The 17,572-nt window shown below is 55.2% G+C and overlaps 2 protein-coding genes across 3 annotated transcripts in view; both read right to left on the reverse strand.

Annotated features, from left to right (window-relative positions):
* The window catches only part of INTS1 (integrator complex subunit 1), a 28,070-nt gene extending 22,315 nt beyond the window's left edge, over positions 1–5,755 (reverse strand). For both annotated transcript variants that reach the window (XM_053991991.1, XM_053991990.1), the window contains exons 1-12: positions 5,629–5,755; positions 5,199–5,489; positions 4,446–4,642; positions 4,104–4,241; positions 3,302–3,461; positions 2,823–2,928; positions 2,367–2,553; positions 2,092–2,237; positions 1,648–1,789; positions 1,135–1,311; positions 780–888; positions 40–160 (exon numbers count right to left, since the gene is read on the reverse strand). In XM_053991991.1, coding sequence (XP_053847966.1) covers positions 40–160; positions 780–888; positions 1,135–1,311; positions 1,648–1,789; positions 2,092–2,237; positions 2,367–2,553; positions 2,823–2,928; positions 3,302–3,461; positions 4,104–4,241; positions 4,446–4,642; positions 5,199–5,489; positions 5,629–5,686 — 1,832 coding nt within the window. In that variant the 5' untranslated portion in view covers positions 5,687–5,755. The remainder of the gene's footprint in view (positions 1–39; positions 161–779; positions 889–1,134; positions 1,312–1,647; positions 1,790–2,091; positions 2,238–2,366; positions 2,554–2,822; positions 2,929–3,301; positions 3,462–4,103; positions 4,242–4,445; positions 4,643–5,198; positions 5,490–5,628) is intronic.
* A 793-nt stretch (positions 5,756–6,548) lies between these two features.
* Positions 6,549–17,035, reverse strand: LOC128815607 (lysosomal alpha-glucosidase-like). The gene is made up of 20 exons (XM_053992438.1): positions 16,956–17,035; positions 15,324–15,855; positions 14,973–15,118; positions 13,862–14,027; positions 13,269–13,365; positions 12,165–12,284; positions 11,789–11,907; positions 11,589–11,720; positions 10,713–10,823; positions 9,793–9,906; positions 9,550–9,634; positions 9,089–9,206; positions 8,605–8,738; positions 8,362–8,513; positions 8,073–8,221; positions 7,851–7,992; positions 7,568–7,666; positions 7,280–7,444; positions 7,053–7,199; positions 6,549–6,861 (listed from the first exon to the last, which is right to left on the reverse strand). Exons 2-20 carry the CDS (start codon positions 15,843–15,845, stop codon positions 6,799–6,801), a joined length of 2,781 nt encoding a protein of 926 aa, XP_053848413.1. The 5' UTR covers positions 15,846–15,855; positions 16,956–17,035; the 3' UTR covers positions 6,549–6,798.
* Positions 17,036–17,572: the final 537 nt, after the last annotated feature.

The raw sequence follows: 17,572 nt of genomic DNA on the forward strand, positions 1-17,572 counted from the left end.
GGATTGGTTATGCACAGACATGACCAGGCTGACTCTCACCAGTGCACATAGTCCTTTGGAGCCAGCTTGCTGATAGATGGAACAACTGTATGCAGCCACCAGACAGCATCACGTTGGATAGCAGCAATTTGGTTCTGGAAAGAGCGCAGCACTTCCAGGTCTGAAAAACAGTCAGGTCACAAAATACACGTGTGGGCATCATCAGAAGCATGGTGGTTTTAAGACAGCAACCAGGACTCTGAGGCATCAACAGTAAATCATAGAATCACAGAATGGTTTGGGTTGGAAGGAACCTTAAAGATCATCTTGTTCCGATTCCTGCACCACAGGCAGGGACACCTTCCACTAGAGAAGGGAAACCAGAGGAGTGTATGAGAAAGGCTTGAGTCCCTCAGCTCTGACAGAACATGTTCTTTGCTTTCTGACACGTGCTGCAGCAAAACCCCCAACACAAAGCACTGATGGATTAGTTTTGTAAGAAGAAGCCATGTGGGCAGTAATGTCAGCCACACCAAAGGCCTGTCTTCCCAGCCCCTTAATCCTTACAGCTGCTCCTTGAGGCCTGAGGCCCCTCCACCCACAGCTCCCTCTCCCCAGCCTCTCAGGCACTGCTTCCATAGATACAAGAAGCATCTGGCCATGCAATTGCCACATTCCCAATCTCTGTCAGCCCCAGGATGACAGCCAGCTCCCAACCCTAGCTGATGTTTTCTCAGCATCAGGGGCAGCTATCTACTAAAATGCTCATCCTCAAAGAAAACCTAGGTTCTTCTGCTTACTCTTTTTCTCTCCTTTGTCCCAAGCAATTCCAGCCTCCTTCACCTGGGCTGTGATACCCAGCATCATGGAGACAGCTAGCAGGTCAGTTATGTGAATGACAAACCGCTCCTTAAAATAGAAAAAAAAAAAATAGTTGAATAGCAACACCCAGAGCTGCCTTCTGGAAGTGTTTTGTCATCAAAAATTATGAACGTGGATGTTTGAAAATGAGATATGGGAGTGCTGCTATGAGACACACAAGTAGTGACTCACTCAGACACCAAAGAGCAAAAGGAAGAATGGCCAGGAAAGCAGACACAGAAGAGCTCAGTGCATCACTGGCACATCCAGCAGCACAAGGGAAGAACATGGTACCTTGAACTCCATCTCTGCATACAGGGCCTCCTTCCGCTCCTGCATGAGACCCAGGCAGAAGGCCTGGAAGTTGATCTCGTGCTTTGTCTGTTTGATGATCTCCCTCAGCAAAGCCCGTGAAGCTCGCAGATAATCATCCTTGGTGGTCAACAGGTCCTGGAACACCATTGCCAGGTACTGGGGCCACACAGAGAGAAAACTTTCAGTGCACAGTAATGGGTCTGCATCCACAATATTAAGAGACACAAGGAAACCATGCTGGAGGTATCCTGTCCTTCAGACCCCTGGGGAGCTGTAATAATATTTCTCTCATGAAATTGCATTATCACCCTGAATGTGGGAGTTAGAAAATGCCCATTTGTGTTTATTCCTACCAATAATGATATAATTTCAAAATAGTATGATAAATATCAGACAGCTGTCTGTGAAAAGATTTATCTGAGCCTCAAAACAACTAAATCTGTCAGGTGGGGTTCTGGGGTTACCATCAGTCATCCAAGACACTGCACCTACCTTTGGAGCTTGCTCTGAGCTGTGCTGAAGCACAGTATACAGGATCTGCATATTGTTGGGATTTCTTGCATTTGATAGTTCATTGAAAATCACAAACTTAATGGTGGTGCCTAGGTTATCCCTGTGTGCATTCAGCAGCTCTCTGCAAGGGAAGACCAGAGATACCTGAACTGACATTTCATTGCAGCTGGACACATTCTTCTCATTTCTCCTTGAAGTATTTAGCACACAAAAGTGAAAAGGATAGAACAGCACATATCAAAGGACAATATCAAAGGACTACTGAAAGATTTCTAGGACAATGAAATTCATTTAAATGCACACAAGACACTCCATGCCCCAAGCTGGTATTTAAAAGCATTGTGCAGAGACACTGAGATGGTCAAGTCCCTGGGCACATCTCCCACAGTGCTTTCTCTTCCTGTCACAGACCCAGTCACTCACCTGACACACAGCATGTAGTGGTTGAGAAGGACTTTTGGCTTGAGACGAATTTTGATCAGGTTGGAGATAACTTCCATGTCCTCTGAGCTGTGGGTGTTACAGTTCATACAGACTGACATCAGCAAGTCCTGAGCTGGCTTGGTCAACTGCAGAAAAAAAGCAGAAAGACTCCAGCCACCTGCTATTACAGACCAGAAATGTAACTGGAGTACAGCATGCAGCCCTCCTGGCTGGATTCCAGACCAGGGTTGTGCCTCAACAGCTCCTCTCCTTACCTTTGGATTCTGCAGCCACATCTCCAGCCTCTGCACAGCCATCTGACGCACCTCTTTGTAGCCACAGGTTGCCGTCAGCAGCCGCAGGAGGTTCCTGGAGACATTGTCCATGGGCTGGCGCCGGTTCAGCTGGTCCCGAAGCATGTCTAGGACATACTCCTCCACACTCTCTGCAAGGTCTTCATACCTGGGCCACATAAATGGAACTTTACTCATTTCCACAAAAGCCAGCCCAGGGATCAGCACCCTTTCTTGTTTGTGGCATGACTTGCAAACCAAGAAAATCCCCGCTTTTCTCTTGGCACTAGTTTTATCTTTTGCTCAATATCCCCCAGCAGGTGCTACAGGATTACAGAGAAGGAGCTTCCTGCCACAGCTCTGCAGGGTGGGTGAGCACAGACACATCTACACACACACCAGCACACAACTGTGTTAGGAGAGGAAGAGGCACTGTACCTGGGCATGAGCTGGCCCGCCTGCTCTGGGCTCATTTTCTCCTCTGCAATCAGCAGCTCACTCTGGCTGTCCTCCTCCTCTGTCATGGAAGGGTGTGGGCTACTCCCTAAGAGAGACCAGAACACAGCACACTCCATGAGATAACTCCTCTCCCTAGAGATCAATCACTGGACACAGCACACAACTCCCCTCTCTAGAGATCAATCACTTGTGCTCTGGTTTGTTCAGCTTCTTTTCAGGGATCCCCTTCAGCAAGACCACAGCCTCTCACACTGCATCCCATACAGGCCCATTTTTCACTACCCTCAAACATCCCCTGGACATGAAAGAGCCCCAAAAAGAAGAAAAGCAATGCCTGGAACTCAAAACCTGGTCTATGTGACTCCATCCGGTACCAAACTATTCTCACCAGTCAATAAGCACTGCAGGCTCCATCCTTTCCCTAAACCTTTGCTCCTGGTTCCCAAACATCTTCTTACCAGCACTAAGGTCCCCTCCACTACGTCCAACTTCTCCATGCAAGAGCATGGTCTTAGGAGGCATCTTTGTGTTAAAAGCTGTCTGGATGTTATCCACAAACGTCTTGCAGTGAGGGCTGTCCACCCAGATGCGCTCCCCAAGGGAGTCCTCAATGTAAACCTGCAGCAGGGAGCACAGTCCATTTTCAGGGGGTTAATTAAAGGAGTATTTGTGAGTTTTTATGGATTTACAATATACATATTTTATGGATTTCCAACATACATATATATATATATATATAGTAGGAAACTAGCATAACCAGTGCGTGGATGAAAACCAGATGATCATACAAGAGCAAAAATACACACCACCACATCCCAAGCTCTACTGGGCACCTTCTCAAGAAAGACTTTACAACAATTTCTGCCATCAAAATATAGAAGCTGGTCAGCTCAGCCTTTTTAATTTAATGAGCTATTTTAGTCCCTACACACCAAATAGAAAGCAAGGAGTCTCTGCAACACTTACATCAATACAGACTCTCAAAGACATCTCAGAAAAGAGCACAGTTAAGGCAACAAAAGGCAATGGAAGCTACATTCCAGAAACCCATGGAGATTTTTCTTTACAAGGATGGGCCCAGACTCCAATTTCGGCCTCCTCCAGCTGCATTCCCACAGTGGACAAGAGGACACTAGCCACCCCCTTCCCTACAGCTGTAATAAATCCTGTGCTGCTCTCCTACTCCAACATATCCACATTTCCCAACCCTGTCTGCCCACCACTGCCTCAGTCCAGCAGAAGCCCCCTCAGTTCATCAACCTTGACAAAGATCTCTGGCCAGTTCTCATCCTCTTCATAAGCTGCCATGAGAAGGTTGCATGCCAAGACAGACACAAGACTATTCCCTTTGGCTTTGAAATTGATGGAGGCATCTCTTCGGAGTAGGCTGCATAATGCCTGAAATAACATCCACAAAAAATAAAATAATAAACAAGTGACTTATTGAGAAAGCATGCAGAAAGAGAAATACAAACTGCAGCAGCTTGCCACAGAGCTCTGGTATTCACAAAGCCATGCAGACCATGCTCTGGCCTGAGAGAAAGTGCAACTCTGCTCACAGTTTGGCAGGAAAGATCCGTCAGTGATTTCGCGAGTCCTCACCTCGATAACCCCTTCAGTGGCAAATATGTTGGGTTTGATTTTTGCCAGGTACATGAGGCTCAGGTAGAGAGTGGTGTCAGGTTTGGCTCTGTTCATCTTCAGCTGCTTCACAGCTCCACACAGCACCCCCTCAATACGGTCATCGTTGCCTTCTGCCTCTGCTGCCTCAATCTCATCCAGCAGCACCGTGGGGACGACTGTAACCACCAACACACAGGCATCAGCATTTACCCTCATGCCAAATGACCACCCCAAGGTGCTGCAGAACCAGTCACAAGGGACAGCAAAGGACAGACCAGCTCACTTTTAGCCCCAGCAATAGCTTTCCCCTACTCAATTGCCATTGAAAGTTCTGCTTCACAAGTGACAATGTCCCTTCATTGTTTTTCCAGGCTAGCACACTCCTCTGCAAATGTATCCAACATCAGAAACGGAATGACAATTCAAAAGGCAACATCCAGACCCCGAGTTTGCTAAAGAAGTATGTGAATAAAATACCACAATCCAGACTTTGAGATTTCCTCAAAGGAGTATTTCACATACAGCTCCTAAACAGCTGTCAGACAGAATGAACACAACCCAATGCCAACAGAAGAGAAAACCTTGACTTCAGCCCCATATCCAGGGAAGGAAACCCTCGAGGACAGCACATAATTACAGTGTGGGCTTCAAGAAAGACTCCTGGGATGAGACTCCAGAGAAAGAAGTTTCCCCGAGGCTTCTTGTGACGGCAGGAGCGCAGCGAGACCTCACCTTCGATGGGGATGACAGACGGCTCCTTGATGGAGGGCGAGATGGCTCTTTTCTCCGCCACGGCCGCCTCTGCCAGGCGTCCCAGGGCGCTGAGGGGCGGCGTGGAGGAGAGCTTGGGGCGCTTGGTCAGCCCGGGCAGCCCCGCCGGGCCCGCCAAGGCGGCGGCCGCGTCCCGCTTGCGCTCCGAGGGCAGCCCGGGCGGCGCCGGCTTCAGCAGCGTGACGGCGGCCTTGCCCTCGCCGCTCTGCCCCTTGGAGCCCAGCGCGATGAAATCTCCGGGCGGCGGGTGCGCTGCGAGGGGAGACACAGCGACAGTGAGCGACAGTGAGCGACAGTGAGCGACAGTGAGCGACAGCGACAGGGAGAGACAGGGAGCGACAGGGAGAGACAGCGCCCGCAGCCCCCGCCCGCCCGGCCCCGCGGGACTCACCGGAGGGCTTGGGCACGGCGCTGGGCCGCCGCACGGCCGCCGCCTTGGGCCGGTTCATGGCGCCGCCGAGCACCGGCCCAGGGACGGACCGAGCGACAGCCGGGACGGACAGACAGACAGCGGGGAGCGACAGCCGGGACCGACCGACGGCCGCGGCCACGCGGAAGCGGAACCGCCGCCGCAGCGGCACCGCCCGCCCCGAACCGCCCCGCTGGGCAGCGCCGTCTGGCGGGCGGGAGGGGGAACTGCACCGCCCGGGGATCGGGGCGCTCTGGGGGAGCCCGAGGTCAGAGAGGCTGCAAGATGTGGAATATGTAAAAATACGTTTTCTTAAGAAACTGTGTTCTTTGGTGATTGATCCGTCTCTTCTCCCACGCCACTAGCGGCAGGACAAGAGGACATAGTCTCAGGCAGCACCAGGGGGTGTTAAGTCAGACATAAGGAGGAATTTCTTCACGGAAAGGGGGATTACATACTGGAATGAGCTACCCAGGGTGGTGATGGAGTGACCGTCCCTGGAGGTGTTCAGGACATGACTGGACGTGGCACTCAGCGCCATGGTGTATTTGAAAAAGTCATTAGTCCACGGCTGGACTTGATCTCGGAGGTCTTTTCCAGCTTAAATGATTCTGTGATTGGGGGTTCTGGGATCAAAGAAGGGAATCAAGGAGGTGGGATTGGAGGCTGAAGTCAGGGGCTGAAATTGGGGAGCTGAAAGTAGTGGCTGAAAGCGGAGGGGTGGAATGTAGGGCTGGGATTGGGGGTGTTGGATTGGGGCTAAAATTGAGCAGCTGAAATCAGGGTGATAGAGTCAGGAGAATGGAGGTCGAGGACTAAAACAGCAGCAACTGGCTGCCCACCCCCTTTCCCCATGCCACCCCTTCTGTCCCCATATCACACTCCCAGGACAAGTTCTCCACATGCCTTTATTGCAGTGGGGACCCACACCTCCACCCACACCACCCACCCAGGACCATGCAGGGGACACCCAGCAGCCAAGCCCCCATCCCACGCCCCCTGTCCCCAGCCGTGCTGGAGGGGGACGAGCAGCAGCAGGTGACAGTCCCCAGTGCCCCCTCCATGGCAGCATCCTGGCTTCAGGGGCTGGAGCATGGACCCTCTCCTGGCAGGGTGTCCTGGTGAGGTGAGGGTGACCCCACAGCCCCCTGCTCACAGCCACTGCAGGGAGAAGCCCTGGCTGAGGCTCATGCCAAGGTCACTCACGTTGAGAACCTGTGGGGGGAGAAGAGACATTTTGGGGTACAGCCTTGACAGGAGGGAAGTGGAGAATGCTTTCCCCTAAACCCTGGCATGACAGGAGAGCCACAGAGAGTCCTGACCCCTCTCTTTGGTCATACTGTGACCCTGGAGGAGGAGGAGTGGAGTGCTCACCCAGCAAAGGGCACTCTGAAATGGGGCCAAACCTGGTTGTCCAGGTAGGAAAAGGGCTTCTCCTGGCCATTCAGGAGGACCTTGCTGGGCGGTTTCTGCACCCCAAAGATGCTCAGTGTGCCAACGGTGACCTTGGTGGCCTCGGTGCTGGCATGGAGGACGGTGGAGGTGAAGATGTTCTGTAGGATGGGACAGCATGAGCTCAAGGTGACCAGGTACCATGGGACACCCCACTCCTGCCCTCCCCACCACATCCCACCTGTGTGACATTGAACACCACGTAGGAGTAGTTGCCCTTCTCGAAGGTGTCCAGGCTCTCACCATCGTCCCAGAAAAGGTCACCCCAGGCAGTGGCATGTGAGGACAAGGCCACGATGAGACGCAGGGGATTCCCTCGGGTCATCTCTGTGGTGGTTCCTGGTTTCTGGGGTTCAAAGACATGGGCTCTGTAGGGCCATGACCACTGGGGATGGGGGCCAGGAGTTGAGGTGCTGGGGGACACACATGCTCAGGACAGCAGCCAGGAAGGCGATGGGTGGGCACTCACCTGGGTGGGCAGGATGGAACCTTCCCGGATGTGCAGGTTGAGGTGCTCCAGAGGGGCGGACATCTTCAACATCTCCCCACTGCTGTTCACCGAGGAGCCCTGGGCAGGCGGCGAGAGACATGAGTGTGGGGGATCAGGGCTCAGGCACAGCTCTGAGGAGCAGCCATCCCCAACCCTCCCTCCATTAGGGCACACTGGGCTCAGCCAGGGCTTCCCAGCCCAGCCCCAAGAGGGTCAAGCGGGGATCACCCGGCCCCCAGCCAAATGCCGTGATGCTCCTCACCGTGTAGAAGTCGTACCACGTGCCCTGGGGGACGTAACCTGTGACTGAGTCCACCCCGGGCTCCAGCACTGGTGTTACCAGCAGGCTCCGGCCCCACAGGAACTGCCTGTCCAGCTCCCACGTGGCCACATCCCAAGGGAACCTGTGGTGGGATGGAGACGCTGCTCGATCTCCCTGATTTGGCCCAAGCATCTGCCCAGCTCCCGGTGGGGATGGCCTTACTCAAAGAACAAGGGCCGGGCCACGGTGTCCCCTTGCAGGTGGGCACGGTGGAAAAGGGTGTAGAGGAAGGGCAGGAGGGAATAGCGGGTCAGCAGCACATCCTTCATGGCTGTCCTGGCTGCAGGGCTGAACACTGCTGGGTCCTGGGCCTGGGGGAGACACGGGCAGTCAGCAGCTGTCCCACCCTGACCCCACCTCCTGCATCCCCCATTCCACATCCCCCATCCCACATCCCACATCACACATCCCACATCCCAGCCCTAGGATGCCTCCCCCTGGGCACACTGACCTTCTCGTTCTGGGTGTTGTGGTTGCGAGCGAAGGGGTAGAAGGCACCGAGCTGCATCCAGCGGGTGCACAGCTCCTCCGAGGTGCTGCCGGAGAAGCCGCAGATGTCTGCCCCGACCAGTGGGATGCCAAAGAGGCTGAAGCTCAGCAGCCCTGAGGGCAGGGACAGTCAACAGGGCACCGTTGACATCTCCAAACAAGCAGAAAGCTCTAGGAGTGCTGGTAGGGGCTGTGTGGCACCCACCTGGAATTGAGTAACACATGTCCTTCCACTGGCTCCGGTTGTCACCCAGCCAGTGCCCTGAGTACCGGCCCTGGCTGGGGAAGGTGGAGCGGGAGATGACGAAGGGGCGCTTGCCCCGGATCTTGATCAAGGCGCTGGAAAACAACAGGAGAGCCGGGGGCAGAAGGTAAGAGCAGCCCGCCAGGAGTTTGCCTTATCCCACAACACTTGAGGGAAAATTCCAGCCCCCTGACGGAGGGGTGGAGAGTCAGTCTGAGCACTGTGGCAAAGGCTTCCAGCAGGACCAGCCTCATTCACCCATTCCTCCCAGAGCAGTGTCAGCTCTCCTCTTCTCCCGGGTTATTCCCATCCCAGAAGCTGTGAGCAGTCAGAGCTTCTCCGCTTCAGATCACACTCAAACCCCCCATCCTTTTCCTACTCAGCTCTGAGAAGGATTTTGACCCAACCCGTCCCCAGGCTGCCAGGAAGCGGGATGCTGAGGTACCTTGCTGTGGCTTTGGCTTCCATCAGCCCATAGAGGTTGTGGAGGTTGTAGTGCACCGAGACTTTCTGCTTTGCCGAGGCACACACCGTCTTTGCAGAGAGGGAATCGCCCAGCACGGCTGCCAGGAGGGAGAGCCCAGTTGGACTCAGATGGGGTGCAGGGGACATGAACTCCCCACACTTGCTGGCTCTGGGTCAGTCCTCCCACAGCCAGCTGTCACTGCCAACCCAGTGCCAAAAGCTCATGCAAATGGCCCCATCCTGCACTCTGACACGGCCCTAACAAGTGTGCATGGCTTAGACCTGGATACTGGCACATCAAGGTAGGGATGGAGGCATTCAGGGTGTAAAAGAGACACAATGTCTCTCAGAAGTGGCTTTCCTTCACCACACTCAGTTGGCAGCCATCTCAAAGCACACAGTACCTATAAGCACAGCCTTGTATCTCATCTCCCTCCTTACCTGGAGTGTAGGGTGGGTTGTCGAACTCTCCTGGGGGGCATCCATCTTCAGACCCATCCATGAAGTTGGATGGCTCGTTCATGTCCTAAGCAAAGAAAATTGTGCTGCAATTTCAGGTGTGTGTTTTTGGGATTCGTGGTAGAGCTGGAAAAGCTGCATTTGAGGGACGGTCCTGGCAGGACACACAGCAGGCAGGAGCTGAGCTGCTGGCAGGGAGCAACCCAGGGGCAAGGAGGGACTTACGATCCAGAGGCCATCAAAGGGCACGTGGGCATAGAAGTGCTGCAGGTTCTCCAGCCACCACTGGTGTGTGTCTGGGTTGGAGAAGTCTGCGAAGGCAGTGAAACCAGGCCAGACCTGTGGGGACACCACAAATCCATGGGTTCAGTGAGCAGCTGATTTGTGGGGAGCCACCATGGGGAACAGGGTACCAGAGCACGCCAGGGATTTCAGCTGGGGGTGAAACAAGCAATGAAACAGAAGATAAACCCAGCCAGTGCTTCGAGTCCTGGGTGCTACACACACTGAGCATCCCTCCTACCCCCATGGTACTGGGAGGACCAGGTGCTGAGGAGACCCCACAGCCCGTGGGCAGTGGCAGCTGATGGAGCAGCTGCTCTGCCCTCACTTGCACAAGACCTCCTCACCAAGAACATGTCAGGGAAAAGCCATAATTTCTCTGTGCTTTGCCTCATTCCAAAAATTTTAGCCAATTCATTTCCCCCCCCCATGTTTTCAGGCTACATCAAAAGCTCCATCCTTGGAGACAGTGAGAGACAGCAGGTGGGAGAAAACAGCCAGAGGGGTCAAAGTGGGAGGGAACAGCTGCAGAGCAGGTCTCAGGCACACTGTTCGTCACAGACAACCTCCCCTCACCCCAGAAACAGGAAGGGAGAGAAATCAGATGACCAGCCTTAGGCAGCACTGCTGACTCTGTTAAGCTCATATGACTTCCACAGGCTCCTCTGCTGAGCAGGGGCTGGTCCCAGGGCTGGTGAAGACACCAGGAGGTGACACATGAGGAGGACAAGGGCTGAGCCAGGCTCTGGCAATTATCCCGGAGAAGTCCCTTGGCCACTTGGCTTTCCCTCTATTGTGGTGAAATCCCAACCCTGGTATTGCACAACCCCACTGGGCTGGGATTTCCCCCTGGAGCTCCTCACCTGCCCAATGAGTGGCTGCCCTTGGGTGGTGTTGAGGAACAAGCCCCGTCTCAAGCCCTCATCAAAAGGCCAGTAGGAGCCGTGAGGGCTGGTGCTGCTGATGCCAGGATCCTGGGGATGGAGCAGAGGGTTAGTGCCACTCCAGGCAGACCATGGCTCCTTCCCCTGGGCAGACCGGTGTGATTCACAGAAGAGATCCCAGACAGGGTCAGCCAGAGCCCACATGTGGCAGCTTTTTCCCCTCAAGGGGAAGAGAAACTTGCTTCAACGTTTCCAGGCATGTTTTCTAAAATGCCACTTCTGCAAGTCCCCAGGACCCATTATGGTGTTTTGGGGAAGGGGGGACAAATACAAGAAATCTTGCTCTCATGCAAGAAATGTCAAGTCATGGACAGGGCTACTACAGAGAGTTCAATGAGGAGGAAATCCAACTTCCCCCTGCAAGGATCTGCTGGTCCCCTCTGCCTCCAGCAAGCAGAACTCATGCCCCAACTCCTTGCAGAGGGAAGAAGGGACATCACAGCCAGGTCACAAGATCTCAGCACTTGTGGGGATGTGAAGGCACCTGAGCTGAGCACCCACAAGTTAAACTGCCTGACCCACAGTTCCTCCATTCCTTCTCTCACAGGGGTCAGGGCCATCCTTGTACCCACAGAAAGACAGGAGCACAGCACAAGAACCTGGCTGTGTCTCCAAGGTCCCTGTATTAGGGGGATTTCCAGTCACTGTTTACAGCTAACTGACCAGTACTGGGAACTGGCCTCCTACAAAAATCCCCAGAGCCAGGAATGACCAGCTGGGAACAGGAGCATCCATTATGTCCATGTGTGACATCCCTGCAGCAAAGACAGCAGAGTGGGAGAGGAGGGGGAATACCAAGATCATAACGTAGTGCTGCCCGTGTTTGTGGAGGTCTTCCACCAGGGAGGGGAGGGAGGCAAACTTCTGGGAATCCAAGGTGAAGTCCCGGTACCCATCCATGTAATCGATGTCATTCCACTGCCCATCCTGTGGGAAAGACACTCAGGAATGGGTGATGGAGACTGAACCCCCTGCCCCACAGGCCTGGGGGTTACCTGGGGGATCTGGTAGTTCCTCATGGCTCTCACAGTCTGCCACGTCTCATTGCTGGATCCGTAGCCCCAGCGGCAGAGGTGGAAGCCAAGAGCCCAGATGGGTGGCATGGCTGGGAAACCTGCAGTGGGACAGTGGGAGCGTGGATGGGGTTACCCAAGATGACAGCAGCATCTCAAAAGGATGGAAAGGAGAGAAGGAGGATAAAAGGTGATCACCAACCACAGTGTGCTAGAAGGGCTGGGGATGGAACAGCTGGGAGATGCTAATCCCTGCCCAGCTCTCAGGGATGGGGATGGTGGTGAAGCTGGAGTGAGACAGGGATGTGGGCATGAAGGACGTGCCTGTAGAGAGCTGTGCTGGGGTGTGGGCACTTACCTATCACCTGCTGGTACTGCTGGATGACCATGTTGGGATCGGGCCCCAGGAAGATGTAAAAATCCAGCACACCTCCAATGGTCCTCCAGGTCAGGCCTGGAGCAGGCTGCAGAGCCACCTCTTTGAGTGGGAAGGTAGAAAGGGAAAGAGAAGAGAAAAAGGTAGTGACAACTGGAGAGCAACCCCCAGACCTTAGCCCCTATGATGGGGCCCAGGCAGCACCACAGGCAATGCTCAGGGGAAGAGAGAAATCCCTGTCTTGCACTCAGCAGATGTTTAAATCCTCACAGCCCAGAGATATCATGGGTTCATGCTATCTTGAAAATCTGCTGTTTAAGCTCAAATCTGTGCCAGCTTCCACTGCTGGACCAAGACTAAGCACTTCAGTGCAGTGCTTTCCTTCATGCCCTCCCCCGAAATCCCTTCCTAAGTGAATAGAGAGCCTCTTGTATAAGCAAGCATGTGGTAGCCAGGCCTTTCCTGGGAAGGGCTCTTCACATGGAGCAGCCTTTTCAACTCAGCTCAGGTGGCTGCATCTCGCAGGAGCTCCTCCTCAGCAGCATCACGGCAACAGAGCTGAGCACAGCTGGAGCCCTGGTGTGAGCAGCATCATCCCAGCTGGCTGCAAGAGGCAGCTGCTGGGAGGGACGGGTGGTCCTGGTGCCGGCCCTGGCACGGCAGGAGCCCGCAGGAGCTGCTGTGTTATCAGCTGGCACACACGGGCAGATCCCACGGCCGCAGCTGGCGCAGCACAGCTGGGAGGAGCGCGGGTGACAGATGGCACCCCCGGCTGCGCCCCAGCCGTGCCCCGCTGCCGGTGCAGGGGGAATGGGCACGGAACTGCATGCAAGGGACTCGCTTTCCTGATGGCAACTCGGCAGCTGGGCGTGTGGTTAAACTGCTCGGCAGTTGCTAAAGAGCCTCGCCGTAGCCAGGAAACAGATGGCTGCGCTCAATAACGGAGCCATCAAACCACATCTTTCCTTTTTATGGCTCCCTCCCACCCCAAGGTCCCAAACTGGCCACTCCAGCAGCTCCCATCTGTCCCAGTCTGCCAGGTCCTCCACCATGGACAAGCTGGCCTGGGGTGCCCTGGACACCTACCCATGGCATTGCTGTTGAGTAGGAAAACACCATGAGCATTTCCACCCTCCTCCATCAGCAGGTAGAAGGGGTGGGCGCCGTACAGGTTGAATGATTCCTGCAAGGAGAGGTGCCCGGTAAGACAGCAAAGAGGGCAAAGCAGGAGAGCCCCATGTCACTGAAGGTGAATAAATGACCCTGAGCTGTATATGCTGCCACCACCTAACCAGGCATCTGTCACTCCTCTGGAGCGTAAGACAAGGAATGAGGATAGGTTTCCAGCTTAAGGCCATGGGAGGCTGCTTCTTCCTCCAGCTCAGGAGCTGCTCCTGAGCTGGGCTGGGTGAGGGGGAAACCTCCTGCCTCACCACAACACATTGCACGAGGAGCAGGGTGGAGCAGAAACACCCAGTGCCCTTGGAGTGCCAAGAGCATTTTGCAACTGCTCTGAAATCCTCCCTGGCACATACCTGCTCATCAGCCTCAACCATCCCCAGCCTCTCCCAGTGCTGCTGCCCACCCCTGCCATGCTTTCCCAGGGTTTGTCCAAGGCACAGGAGAGTGGCACTCCCGCCCTCACCCCCTGCACCCCTACGGGGAGAGGGCAGATGTACCGTGGGAGAGACGTCGCGGGCCCACAGTGTGAGGGTGTTCCAGTCCAGGCTGTGCAGGAGGCTGCCACGGTGCTCCCCCAGCCCATAGAGGAACTTGGATGGGAGTGATGTGGATATCTGGAGAAACTGGTCAGCAAAGATCAAGGGGGCCACGGTGGTGTTTAGCCTGACAGGGTGACACCAAGAAAGAGAGGGTCAGGAGAGGGTTCTGGGACTCATTAGGATCCATTTGCCCATCAATAACTGATCTCTTCCCTCTCAAAGCATCTCAAGGGGAAGTCTAGCAGCACATCCCACCCTGCATCCAGCCCCAGCACCCTGGCCCAGGAGCAAATTCAGGTCTGCCTGGACACAAGGCAGCCTGACCCAGCACAGCACAGCCTTCCCTTTGACACCACAAGTTTCCACCCAGGTTATTATTAACCACTGAGGTGATATGGTCATGGGGTTTCTCAGCCTGCTATCACTGATAAGCAGCTCCCAAGTACAGAATGGACCACAGTCACCAGCAAATGGGAAAGAGGAGGAAAGAATGGGATCCCAAAACACCCTGACCAGACATTGTCCAGCTGTTGGTGCTCACCACCAACTTAGTGTGGGCAAAGCTGTGGAGGTGACAGAAGATGTACAGCAAAGTCACCCACAGTCCTTTGCCACAAAAAGCCTGGAGCTGTGAGTGTCCCTATAGCTTGGACAGCCAGGGAAACCCAAAAGCAGGGAGAGGGCAAAGCCACAACTGTTCTTTGGCATTTTTCCTGAGCCACCAGATCATTTATTGGTGATGTGCTGGGATCTACACAATGTTTGGCTTCGGTAGGACCCTGAGAGGAATCAGAGCACTGGGAAATTTTTGGAGAGATGATGATCCCACATAGGTCTGCCACGGCCAGAGCAAGCACGTGGCCAGCTCCTGGGGCCAGGAAGCCACCAGCTGCCACATCCCCATGTCAGCATTGCTCAAAAGATGCAAGACAAAGAGCAATAATTGGCGGGAGACCTCGCAGCATGGGTTTTCCTATTGAAAAACCTCTGGGAAGCATGCTGGATTCTGACTAGGGTGGGAAAAGCTTCTCTCCACCTGACACACTGTGAGCATGAGGTGGGTTCTTACAGCACTGTCCCTGTTGCCTTGCGCTGCAGCAGCACCCCAAAGGGGTCCCAGGAGAAGTTCAGACTGTAGATGGGGTTTTCTGCTCTCTTCATCACCCGGGGAACATCAAGGGGAACCTCATAGCGTGGGTTGGCTGCATCTGTTATCTGCAAAAGGGAGAAAAAGGGCTTTAAAGAACAGCAAAGCAAGAGGGCAAAGGGCTGGAGATGCTCACTGGCCCCGCATAGCCATGCCTGGAACACAGCAGATTCCAGACTTGATCCAAGCAAGGGATGGTCACCTACAGGATGGCAGGTGCAAGGGTCAGGAGCACAGTCACAGGCTCTTGAGGGCAGCCAGCAGGAAGCTCACCTTGATGTGCAGCCTTGTGTCCGTCTCAAACTTCACATCCAGCCTCAGCTTCTCAACGTCCCGTGGGTAATAGGCCTTCTCCCTTCGCACCAGCAGCCCCACCATGCCCAGCGCTGTCTGGTTGAGGCTCTCCAGGGTGTAGCTGGGGAAGTCAGGGGGATAGAAGCACCAGGGCACCCCCTGCTTGCCCTCTGCCAGCGGGGGACTCTGGATGAAGCAGCACCCTCGGCTTTCACAGAGCTCCTGGGTCACCACCACGCGCCGCTCCGGGTAGCAGTCAAAGCGATGGCTCTCGGGTACCAGGAGACATTTGGGGGGTGGCGTGGGTCCAAGCCAGCCCCCCGATACTTGCCGCAGCACCCAGACAGTGATGGTGCTCAGCAGAACAGCGGCCACCAGCAGCCCGCTGCCCACCCACCACGGGGCCAGCTTCCCATGGCTGGAGGGCATCGGGGCAGCCCCCTCCTCTTCCACCCGGCATGCTGCTGGCTGTGTTGTCGTCAGCTTCTGGTACGACTTCATTGTCCTGGTGCTGGATGGAGGGGGAGATGGTGGCAGGTGTGAAGGAGACAGAAGGGGAGAGCTTGCCCAGGCTGCAAGGACAGCTTCCCCCTCTCCTGATGCCTGTGGTTTGGGCAGAGTCTGCCTGCCTCAGCACCCTGCAGCATTGCATCTGCACCCTCAGCCAAGATGCACCTGGCAAACTCAGCTTTGTCAAGGTCAGGTGGTCCTGACCCTGCTAAATGTGGGGAGACACTGACACCCAACTGCCCACCAATCCCAAGGGACAAAGCACCGTTTGCTTTTGGGATGTGGCAGAGTGGCCCCTCAAGGAGTTTTTCCCAGGTCTGAATTAATGGGCTGCAGTGTTTCTAGAAGGTGCAAGCAAAACCGAGCTTGCTCTTCCTGTGGGAGCAGAGCTGTGATGCTGAGAGCTGCAGCTCCGAGGTGTGGAGCATTCTCTGCTCTGAGCATCCTCTTCGAGCATCCTCTGTCATCATCGTCCAAAGCCCTGACTCAGAGGTTTTAGACCCGAGGAAGGCTGAGCAAGGGATGGCTGGGAACTTGCCATTAGTCCTTGCTTTCCACCGATAAATGCTGATTCTCACAACCTCTCAAGCAAACAACTCCCAGACTCGAAGCAAAGGAGACCCCCATGCTCCTGTTAAGTTTGCAGGGAGCAATCTCAGCACCTTAAAAAAGAGCAACAACTTTCTTGTCTCCATCTCCTCACTCTCACTCAGACCCTGCTCCCCTCACCCTCCTCCCCACAAAGGCTCAGAAAACGGCTCCGTCCCGCACAAACAGGTTTAGTCCCCAGCCCTCTCCCAGCTCGGGCCACCACGACGGCTCAACCCGCCGGGGCCCGGCCGCGAACCTCCCCGAGCGGCAGCGCCTCCGCCTTATACAACCGCCCGGCGCTTCCCCACGCGCGGGGGGCCGCGGGGACCTCTGCACGCCACGGCTCACGCAGCCAGGGTCAGTGCCCGGCCGGCCCGCAGCGGCGGCACTGCGGGCGGGGCGGGGGGGACACACAGCCGCGGCGTCCCCGGGCGGGCACGGGCGGAGGCGCGCCCCGGGAGCCCCTGCCCGCCCGCGGGCCCCGCTCCGGCCGTGCCGGCGCTTACATACACGTGTCTCCTCTTGACATTGTGGCCGCGGGCAGCGGGCAGCGGGCAGCGGGCGGGCAGCGCTCCCGGCGCTGCGGCTCCGCCGGCCCCGCCGTAAACACCCGACGAGCCGCTCGGCCGGCTCCTACCGCGCCTCTCTAGTAGCAGCGCATCCCCACACGCCCCTCCTCCGCTCGCTCCTCCGCGCTGGGCGCCTTTTCAGTTTTATTTTTAATATTTGTGTCTACGCTCGGTGCTGTTCAAGAGTGGAGAGTATGGGAGAGCAGCGGGTTTTTTAGGTTTTTCCACAGTTGATGCACGCAGGGTGTCAAAACCCAAAGAACTAACACCTCTGTGCACCCTTATAGGGTGAGAGCAATTTATCCCTGCTCAGTGGCTTCAGGGAATCGTGATGCTGGGTGTGTTTTGGGCCAGACTCACAAAACCCCACACAGCCCAGAACACCGTCCTTTCTCCAGCCAAGTTTTCACCAGAGGTCCTGTCTCCCATGCACTCCTCTTCATTTGCTTAACAAGTGTGTGTGCTGCACAGGCTTTCCCACATTTTAAGGGACTGGAGAGATGTTCCTTGTTTATTTTTGAAGGCCACTGCAGTCTAAAGTTCAGCAGTGAATGAAAA

The sequence above is a fragment of the Vidua macroura genome, chromosome 16 (assembly GCF_024509145.1).
Source record: "Vidua macroura isolate BioBank_ID:100142 chromosome 16, ASM2450914v1, whole genome shotgun sequence".
Lineage (NCBI taxonomy): Eukaryota > Metazoa > Chordata > Aves > Passeriformes > Viduidae > Vidua > Vidua macroura.

Excerpts from the sequence above, each read along its gene's own strand:
- LOC128815607 (XM_053992438.1), bottom strand. The coding sequence starts at position 15,845 with ATGAAGTCGTACCAGAAGCTGACGACAACACAGCCAGCAGCATGCCGG. Across the intron at positions 7,445-7,567 it reads GTTCCATCCTGCCCACCCAG|AAACCAGGAACCACCACAGA; the intron begins GTGAGTGCCCAC and ends TTTGAACCCCAG. Across the intron at positions 6,862-7,052 it reads TTTCCTACCTGGACAACCAG|GTTCTCAACGTGAGTGACCT; the intron begins GTTTGGCCCCAT and ends CTCCCCCCACAG.